This window comes from Labrus bergylta, chromosome 18 (assembly GCF_963930695.1).
Source record: "Labrus bergylta chromosome 18, fLabBer1.1, whole genome shotgun sequence".
NCBI lineage: Eukaryota > Metazoa > Chordata > Actinopteri > Labriformes > Labridae > Labrus > Labrus bergylta.
The window spans coordinates 21,388,548-21,398,691 of record NC_089212.1 but is presented as its reverse complement, the minus strand read 5'-3'; the positions used below and the strand labels follow the sequence as shown (position 1 = coordinate 21,398,691).

Below are 10,144 nucleotides of genomic sequence, written 5' to 3'. Positions count from 1 at the left end.
ATTATTTATTATGAAAAAACATTTGTTCTTTGACATATAAAGGGTGTCCTTCAAAATACTTCAGTACAGAGAATAGAAAAGATACAGTAGTAAAATAATTTATGTACCTTTAAAAAAAAAAAAAAAGAATCATGTCAGGAAATTCAACAAATGTGACGCATCTTTCTAAGAAATTTAAATTAACAACTCTAAAATTTCTACATGGATTTAAGGCATGGACAGTGTTGAACAATATGTAGATGGGAGACTTTCATCTCATCAGTCGTCCAACTACTTTGGGTCAGTCTGGAGAACCGATGAACCTGATGGGACACAAAAACAAAACGAAAAGGTGAATATTATCATCTTTTACATGATAGAAATAAATACTTAACATTTTAGTTCAAATACAAAGCGACTGGTGATGGTCTTACATTCAGAAAGGTACTTAAGCATTTCTATAAGGGCATTTTCTTAAAAATCTAATCTGTCAGACATACAAGTCCTGAGATAAAAGAAAACGATAGATTTTTCATCAGACATTTGAATGCTGACATAATTCAGAATTTTCGGTTTATTTCTGCTGCTCCACTGAAATAAGCCTGACCACTGTTAATAATTTAACAGTAAAAGTGGTAGAGAAACGTCAACAAAACATCCTTTATCATCATCAGATAAATTATTGATGCCTGGAAGACAATACATTTTAAAAACACTTCTGCATTCAAACACACACACACACACAAACACACACACACACACACACACAAACACACACACACACACACACACACAGTTTGCTTATATGTGTCATACCATCTACAAGTACTATAAACAATTTGATCAAAGCAATCGACAGACCTTTTATCCCAAACTACCTTCTCCTACCATGAACACAGATCCTGTTTTCTTTAGTTAATGTCTGTATATGAGCGTAATATGAATCCATTACAATGAATACAGTAAATTAGAATGAATAACTTAAATCAGACACTGAATGATTAAACCAATCAGAGTAATAAAGTGTGACATTATGAAATGACCGGCTTTAAACAAGTCTGCATGGCATGTACATTCCAGTCCAGAGTTTTGCCACCTCCACTTCAGTGCACCCTGTGACCCCGGCACCCATCCTAAGAATTGACTTGTGCGGCTTTATTGGTGGAGTGAGTCGATTACACTCACACTCACCTGGACCATTCAGGTAAAGGGGCGACAAGCAGCTCAGGTACAGCCACGTCCTATTCTCCTGCAGCCAGCGCTGCCGATAACCAATCATATGAGGGGAACAGGCTGACTGTATCCTCCTTTCCTCTTTAGGGGGTGGGGCTAAATGAATCTTGCTTACTATGTTGGGAGATGACAGAGCACACAGTTTTTTATGGGAGTAATAACACACTGTTTATCACTACAGGTGTCAACACAAGAAAGGTTTTTATTGATTTATTGTAATGAACTCTCTTCATATTTTTCTGTTTTGATTTCTCAGATACATGGAGAGCAAAGTTGGTGACGTGCAACTAATGCTGGGATCAGACTACACAACACATTTGTCATACCCACATGATGAATTCCATTAGTCTTCACTTTGCTATTCTCTCAAAGCTGCTCTCAGGGGGAAATGTCAGAACATTTGATGGAAGTTGACAGATTACGGCCATATCCGATTGATTTTGTTTGGTCTGATCTTGGCCCCCAGTGCCCTGTAACATCACCAAGTGGGACAAATCTCACTGTTTTTCTACTTTGGAGCTCCCAACACAAGAAGTTGGGCTTGATAAATGTACCCTTTTGTGGCTTCCTTCACTAGTGTATTACTTTTAATGTGACTGCACACTCAAGAGTCCTACATTCTAGAGCAAATCAAACATCAAATATTATTAACACAAATTTGTCTTTTGTAGTTTGCAAGTAAGCAAAGTGCAGTTATTTAACAATAACCCAGTTTTTTTTTTTTAAACCCAGTGTTTCAATCGTGCACCAAACTGTTGGCAGTTGAGGGGGAAAAAAGCTCCACCTTTGTGAATTCAACTCTTTATTTATTAATGCTGCTCACCTGGCTTTGCTCCAACCAACCGTTCCTGGACTTTCTCTAGATGTTGGATAAACGTTCCTCCTGAAAGCCCCGAGGCCAGACTGGTGCTGGAGTACGACCTAAGGTGAGAACAATTATTTAGATTGTACGGTGGAACATTTCAGCGAAGACTTGTCTACTTGAATAATTTGTGAAGATGGGCTTTGACCTGTTGTGTAACCTGAAGGGGGATTTGGTGGGTGGGACGAGGGAAGACATCATGTCTCTGTGGACGGCACTGCTGTCTCTGTCTGGTGGCGAGTCAGAAATCAGTCTGTGGTGCTGCTGCCTTAAAACTTCAGCTTTAGGCCCTGTAAGAGACGCTGAGATTTTAAATACGCCCAATCAAACTGTAGACAAACAGTCAAGTGATGCATGTTACTGTAATATGTGTTAACTGAGCTGACCTGAGGCATGCCCATTACAAATCCCAGATGTAGATAATCTTCTGATCGCTTTGTTCCACTTCTTGGTCAGGAACCTCATCCTGAAAATGAAAGTGTTTGTTTATTCTTTCACACTCTCATAACGCCAAGAAACTTTAATCTTTAAATCTTGGCACACCTCACCTCGAGACAGCTATGACCACTCGTACAGCAGCTCTGAAACGTCCGAGGGGTCTCCGCTGGGAGGAGAGGGGGGGTGACGGGCGTGCCCCCATGTGGGCGATTAGACACAGTGTGGCCTGCTCACACTCCTGGAAACCTCCCAACAGCAGCAGCAGGTAACGCTTCTGGTACACCAGAGCTTTCCTGAAGCTCTCGGCGCGCAGGTAACGCTCATACAAACGCTGCACCTGCAGACCAATAGAAATGGAGTTTTTTTTTGTATTAGTGGTGATTTAAGTCGGCCCCTGGGAAATTGAATGGGTCCAATTTTTTTTTTTTTTTGAGAAATTGTAGTCAAAAAATTGGTATATTATATGGTTATAGCTAACAGATATATTCACGTTATGTTCAGGCAATAAAATAGTTCAATTCCAATTCTCAAAAGTTGAATAGAAAAACAACAGGAGCAGAAAATACAGCTGCAATAGTTTGTTGTCCAGCATTATGTTTTATCTTTGACTTCTGTGGCATTTTGAAAACTTGCGTACTTGGAAAATACTCTTCTTTTTTTACACTATGTTTTTGTTTATGTCATTTCAGCAAGTCGCCTGTACAGCATGAGTGGTGACAATGTGAGTTTAATAATCACTACGATGTTTGTATCCTTCCTTCATTGATTAAATTAAGTCTGTGGTGACTGGCTAGTTTTAATAGCATCTAAACCAGCACCCAGGATCTCGTCTGCACTGATACGTTACGCAGAGGGTCGACACAGCGGTGCTCTGATGGGACAGTTTCTTTTGCTGATGTCTTAAAACAGTTAAAGCAAACTTAACGTTATAACCTGTCTGAATGTACTTCAGTAGAACTTTTGAAAAACAACTTAAACTTGAATGACAATCTTTAGGAAGGCGATCCCAAAGTAGGAAACTCATGTCATAATTCATTTCAAAACAAATGCGTCTGTGTTTATGTGTGCACTTGCATTGCTTACTGACCTTGCTGTTGCTGATCACATCATTCAAAGGCCTGTTTTCAGTTTCTGTAGCGACCTTGGCGAGCTCGTTCTCTGTGCGCCGCAGCTCTCGCTCCAGGAAGGTGAGTCTGTGTTTGAGGGTCGCTCTCTCCTGACTGAGTGATGTCACACGCTCGGTCAGCTCCAAGTTCTCCTCCAACAACCTCTCCAGCATTTGAGGTGACGAAGTTGTCTGCATTGAAAATAGAAACGCACTGTTTTACAACCCTTCTGTAAAGTTAACAACAGCACATTTCAGAGGTTGTAGCATAACGCCAGGATTCTGGTTTCACTGCTTCATCATATCTATAACCTATTTAACACTCAGAAATAATCCCTTGTGTACCTGCTTGTTTGGTTGTGTGCTGCCTTTCTGGAAGTTGCTCTGTGAGGATGCAGCCTTGTGTTGCTGCCCTGTGGCTCGTCCAGAAAGCCTCTGAGCAGCCATCTCTCTCTCCTCTCTTTGCAGCTCTGACAAAGTGTGCTGTAGCTCCTGCATGCGCTGCTGGTCCTGTTGCCTCAACAACTCCAGCTCACACTGAAATCAGACATGTTTGTAAGGAAATGTGTTTGATTGCATCCTTAAGCATATCTTAAATTAGAGGATCAAAGGATTGAGAACTGTGACGAGAGTAAGTACCAGTTTGTTATTGGTCGTCTCCTGCCGTCTCTCCCTCTCCATCTGCTCCTGCCTTCCTTTCCTCCTCTCTTTCTCCCACTTCTCCTCCCACTCCCTCTCTTTGTCCTTCAGCAGTCGCAGTCTCTCCTTCAGCTCTCCCAGCTCCACCCCTTGGCGTCTAGTCTGCTCCCGCTCTGCTTCTAAAGCACGACCGGCTTCCTGCTTCTGATCTCTCAAGGTGTCAATCGCGACACGCTGTCGGACGGCGGCCTCCTGCTCCTTCTGCAGCTCCTCCCTCCTGATCCTGTCCTTCTCTTCCCATCTCCTCCTGCTCTGCAGCAGCTCGGCCCTCAGTTTGTCCGCCACGGCAGCCAGCTCCTCCCCCTGCCTGCGCTCCTGCTCAAGCTGGGCACGCAGGTCAGAGATGAACTTCCTGTCTCTGGCTTCATCGGCCTCGTGTCTGCGGCTGAGTTCGTCCACCTGCCTGGAGCAGCGGCCTCTCTCTTCATCCAGCCTCCTGTGAGCATCCGAGAGCTTAGACTGAACCTCTGCAAGGCGAGACTCCGCTTCAGTCAGTAGACGTTCAAGACGAGTCTTTTCTTGCAGGTTCAACTTTTGCTGGTTAGCAGAACTTTGGCGTCCGTCTTCTAGCTCCTTATGGGTGTCGTCTAGGCGTTTCTCCAGCAGCACACTTCGAGACTGTTCAATCTGAAGTTCCTTCCTGAGGTTGCTGCAGGCCACCTTCTCCTGGTCCACCTGACCCCTCAGAGCCATGACCTCTGACCTGTGCTGCTCAGAGGATACCTTTGCAGCCTGGAGGAGGAAAAAGAGAGGGGTCATCTTTGGAGTTCAAAAAGGGCAACACTCTTTGAATTCTTCACATTGTATGATATTTAAAACATGGTGGAAGCAGTGTAGAAGAATCAGGTATGTTTTTTTTTTTTTTATACAGTTAGGTGTTCCACTTTACTTTTCACTGCACAATGCCACCCTAACATGAATTAAACTCCACTCTTCTGCCTTAATGTTCACATTAAAATGTATCTGCCTTCCTATTAAGCCACCTGTTATAGAGTTAGAGAATGTGTTTGTCATAGTCTGGTTTTATGTTATATACATGATAAAGAAGAAGAGAAGAATAAATCATGTATGAAAAACGTATTTATGTCTACAAAGAGGAAGTCAGAGCAGGAAAATGGTGAGTGGGACATAACTCTGTTATTAATGGACTTTGTGCTATTTTGACTTGACTACTTGACCTGGAATTTCCATCAGGTTCCCTTTTGACAGGATGTTTGGTGTGCTTATCATCTTACCTCTCTCCTTTCCTCCTCCTCTCTGTCCTTTTGGAGACTCACATCTCTCTCCTGCTTCAGCTGCTGTTGAAGCTCTTGCACTCGGCTCTGTTCCCTCCTCAGTGCTTCCTCACCTTCTTCGACAGCCAGCCTGTAGAAAAGGACATTTTTAAAACTTCATGTTCATCACTTTGTGTTGTGTGAAAAAAACGTTTGTGCAGTTTGAAGTAAAAAAAAAAAGTAGCTTCAAATAAGTGGTTAGTAAGAAATGTTTCCCCTTATGTTGTATATTCTTTTTAGTTTATTGATGCTGAATAGGCAGCTAAATGTGTGCAGCACTTGAGTAAATGATTTGTTAAGTGCTGATATTGGACGTGTCATGTACCTGAGAGACTGTATTTTGTTCTTCTGTTCTTGCTGAGTGTCATGAGCACATTTCAGGTGTTTCTGGCGCTCCTCAAGCTCCGCCCTCAGCTGATATTCAACCTGTCCATCAGCCCGGAGCTGATCTCTCTGCCAGTCGTCGTCTCCTCTGAACTCAGGCTGTGGCAGAAAAGGAGGAATGTGATCAGCGACTAACAGTAAATAAAAAACAGAAAATTCTGATATTTAATAAGAATCGTACACCAAAATGGGAAATGACGTCCCTTAACTTTACATCATATTATACACAAATTCTGGGAATATTATGGCGTCCTGCCACTTAACTTGTTTTTCTTTCAGTTAATGATTGTGCACATACTTGTGAGTGTCTCTGAGCCATCCGACAGAGCAGCTCTCTGAGAGCGATAACAGTGTCCTGCAGCGCCCTCTTCTCCTGCTGCCAGCTCATTGGAGGGTTGAAGGACGATTTGTCTCGGGGGTCCAGTGGAGTGGAGCTTTCTTCAGTGTAATGCTGTTGTGTCTGACTCATTGAAAACGCTTTCAGGTCTGAGACTTGAGGCTGGTTTGAGGAAGCGACCCGACGCTGGGACAGTGTGAGAATTCGGCAGCTTTCTTGATAGACTTTCTTCAGCAGAGCCTGCAGAACGATGGAGAAAGAAACTGAGTCAATTTAGCTTTACTAAAGAAAAATAGAATAACTAGCTTAACTTCAATTAAGAAATGAAACCTACCTGAAGTTCAGGTGACAACAGGTCATCACTGTAGCTCATACTGCCTGCTGCACTGTCTGTGTTAGCGGTGGGGTTAATTCCTCTGCAGCGGAGATACTCCACAAACTGAGCATCCAACCGTTCAGTCTGTTCCAGCTCCACTCGCAGCCTCGCACCCAACTCTGAACTCACATCTGAAACACCGAAGAAGAGACAAGTATAAAATATTTTTATAAAACATTGCAGTGGGGACATGTAACTGTTGAATATTAATATTAGTCGAAGTGTGCCAGCACTTACTGCTGCCATATCCATCACTGGCCCATTCTGGAGCTGACATGGAGGAGGTGGAGCCAAGAGGAGATGGAGGTGCTGTTAGGTCAAGTCCTTCCAACTCACGCACCTGAGAGAGAGAGATTGAAACAAATGTCAACAGCGTCTTCACACCAAGAATCTTATTACAAAACACCCTAAAAGTACCACATAAGGGGGGTGCTGGACTGTTTACCTTGTCAGTGTCCATTGAGTCGACCATGGACAAGTTGTCCGACATGGAGCCCGGGGAGTGGGTGCTCTGTGTGACTGGATCGGGTGTGATGGTCCTGGAGAGCGGAGGCTCCATGACGACCCTGGGTGAGAGTTTGACAGGAGGGATATCCAGACCCGTGCTGTTCAGAGCGCTGATCTCAGACAGACGTGAGCCGAGAACTGAGGTGTGGAACCGCTCTGGGATTCTGTCTTCGGAGCATTCGTGCCTCCTCAAAACCTCAGGTGAGCTCAGCGACGCGTCGACACTCACGCCATCCTCGAAAGCTATGTGAGAAATGTCTGAGAGGAGAAGGAAATAAAATGTATTATAAAGGCGTGCTTCTTTCGTGGACAGAATCAACTGTAAAAGATTCCTTGGAGAGCACCATTGAGCTGTTTTTAATGAGTAGGTCTCTGCTCCATCCTACTAACGGCTCTACTTTGAGGTGATGCTAACACAAACAAGGATGCTGCAATGCACCCGCAAGGACAGGGAAGAAAAAGACTGCCGGTTGGTAAGCATCACTAGACTTAAAGTAGTTTAAAAATCAGATGTGCATGTTTTAAAGAGAAGAAAATATAAGTCATGTATCAGCTCTCTGGGATCAACTCAACAAGTAGTCATGAGTAAATACAACTTTTCTTTATTTACCATTACACTACACAGCTAAAAGAGAAAGTCTGTAGTCTTGATAGATTGTTATTGTTCTGTAATTCAATAATCCAATTTCCTCTCTGGGGTTAATATAGTACTCGAACTCTGTTGTTACTTGTTATGTGATAAAAGTGCAAAACTATACAGATTAAGCCTAGTGATCATTTTGATTATTAACTACAAATAATCATACTCTTTCATTCAACATTTTACATGTAACTAATACATAGAAATAGAACACACCTGACAAAGGTTCAGAGGGACGGAAACGTTGTGATTTATTTTCAAATAAATTGGTGATGCCAGAGAAGTGTGCAGGATTCTTTCTTTTTAATGTGAAAGTTTGATGTCCTACGCCCCTACTTCATAAAGTAGTTAGTGTGCGAACACCTCCTTTAAAAAGCCTGACTAATAAAAACTACAATAACCCATTATCCTGGAACCAAGTGACGTCTGCAAGCTGCATTTTTTTCCCCGTCCAAAATCCAAAGAAAGAGAGAGAGGAGAGAAAAGCAGCATACAGTATATTCACGATCGAGAAACTACTATCATTTTAATTTAAGATCTTTCCTTGATAAGAAACCTGAACTGAAAAGTTGTTAACAATCCCTGTTCTTAAAATGACCTGACTTCCTAAAAATAAAAAAAAGGCACAAAAATCATTATATTCCACCTTGCTGTTTTGAAGCAGCTCTTCAGTCAATCGATAAAATAAGCTCAAGCAGTGCTGAAATTCAATCCTGACATCGTCTCCTAGAGTAAGATTACATAATGTCTTGTCAAGTTTAACTAGATTGAACTTATGTAATAAGATTAGCTACGCAGAATGAAGCTTTGCATTGGGACAGTGCAGATTTGGAAAACACAACAGAAAGAGGATGTCTAACAACGATCAAGTGTTTACCTTTCTGATTGTATCCCTGTTGTTGTTGATGAAGGGTTTGCTGCTGCTGACAGTGATGTCTGAGCTGCTGTAGTTCTCTCTGCTGATAGGCCAGCTCCTCTTCCTGCACAGCCAGGTCCTCTTGTAGACGTCGCAGCTCTGCCTTCAGATGCTGATTATCGGTATCCAGGTTGACTAGGGCACGGTCTTTGGTCTAATGGGTGGAAATAAGTAACATAAAGAAATGATAATACAGCTGTCAACTCAGTCTAGTAGAATATATCAAACATCACCATAAACAAGACATTGGATCAAAATGTCAAATACAAGTTTGATAAAATCAGTTTTTGCTGTTATTGTTTTCATATATTCCCACCTGTCCTTCCACATGTAGTTTCTCAGCTCTTTCTGTACTGGAACTCAAACCCTGTTTCACTGTGGTCAGCTCCGTCCTCTGAGCTTGATGCTCAGCCTTCAGCCTGGCGAGCTCAGCCTCCTTCTGTCTCAAGGCAGCGTCTGCTTTAGCCAGAGTCAGCTCAGCATGCGTCTGACACAAAGAAACAAACATTCTTACAGAGCGGCCAGAATCACAAAGTGCATTTTTATAAAAATCCACACATTATTGTTTAACTAATTTTTGTTTAAAGTTCAGATTGTCCTGAATAAAGAAAAAAATACAAAGCGTGTTGTTTATAAAAAAAGCAACAATAGATTTGAGCTGCAGTTTAATGCTCTAAGGATTATTGTCTGTGTCTAAGTCTACTGCTATTAACCTCTTAAGTCCACTCTAACAACATTAGCTTAATTTGCTAACCAAAAAGAAAAACAAGAACTCGTCAAAAAACAGCTCAAGACTGCAAAGACAAGAAGCAGCACTAAAGGAGCATTACAGCCTGCAAGCATTCTTTATAGCAATCAAAACTTGTCCTCCTTACCACATCCTGTCAAGATGGAATGTAAAGCAATGAAAAGATAAAGTGCATCAGAGCTTCACAAACAACAGCCAACACAGACTGTCTTCCTTCTTCCTCATTTTAACGTAACTTCCCCTGCATTAGTCAGATTCTGCTGTCTCAGGAGCGATGCTGTGATGACGTGTTACGGCCCCTAACTGTAACCAGATGTGAGCTCGCCTGTTCTTTCCTGTCTGAGTATGGGGCCTGTCAAAGCAGGTTGAGTTTTTTATAAAAAGTACTCTGCAGGTGGTAAAAATTCAGACCCTCTTCAAATCAGCAGCATAGGCTGTAAAAAAAGCAACATTAGACTACTTAAGGAGGCCGTTTGGGAATTCAAGGGAAGCTAAAGCTAACCACCCACTACCCTCAGATTGATTGATACCAATTTAAGTGGTGGGGGAAAAACATTCCTGTTCCTCAGCAGAAACATGTTGCAAACAACAGTAATGTGTAAAACATGAAGAATAGCAGATAGACATGAAAACTGTGAGCCATAGG

At 42.3% G+C, this 10,144-nt stretch overlaps 1 protein-coding gene across 4 annotated transcripts in view; it reads right to left on the bottom strand.

Annotated features, from left to right (window-relative positions):
* pcnt (pericentrin) overlaps positions 1-10,144 on the bottom strand; it is a 38,645-nt gene that overhangs the window by 308 nt on the left and 28,193 nt on the right. For all 4 annotated transcript variants that reach the window (XM_065966406.1, XM_065966407.1, XM_065966404.1 and 1 more), the window contains 16 exons: positions 9,067-9,237; positions 8,712-8,904; positions 7,133-7,452; positions 6,925-7,027; positions 6,646-6,818; positions 6,273-6,551; positions 5,916-6,073; positions 5,552-5,681; positions 4,257-5,048; positions 3,963-4,154; positions 3,600-3,809; positions 2,623-2,849; positions 2,461-2,540; positions 2,223-2,364; positions 2,036-2,133; positions 1-302 (listed from right to left, as the gene is read on the bottom strand). The exon at positions 1-302 is cut by the window's left edge and continues 308 nt beyond it. In XM_065966406.1, the coding sequence (XP_065822478.1) occupies positions 271-302; positions 2,036-2,133; positions 2,223-2,364; positions 2,461-2,540; positions 2,623-2,849; positions 3,600-3,809; positions 3,963-4,154; positions 4,257-5,048; positions 5,552-5,681; positions 5,916-6,073; positions 6,273-6,551; positions 6,646-6,818; positions 6,925-7,027; positions 7,133-7,452; positions 8,712-8,904; positions 9,067-9,237 (3,300 nt within the window). In that variant the 3' untranslated portion in view covers positions 1-270. The remainder of the gene's footprint in view (positions 303-2,035; positions 2,134-2,222; positions 2,365-2,460; positions 2,541-2,622; positions 2,850-3,599; positions 3,810-3,962; positions 4,155-4,256; positions 5,049-5,551; positions 5,682-5,915; positions 6,074-6,272; positions 6,552-6,645; positions 6,819-6,924; positions 7,028-7,132; positions 7,453-8,711; positions 8,905-9,066; positions 9,238-10,144) is intronic.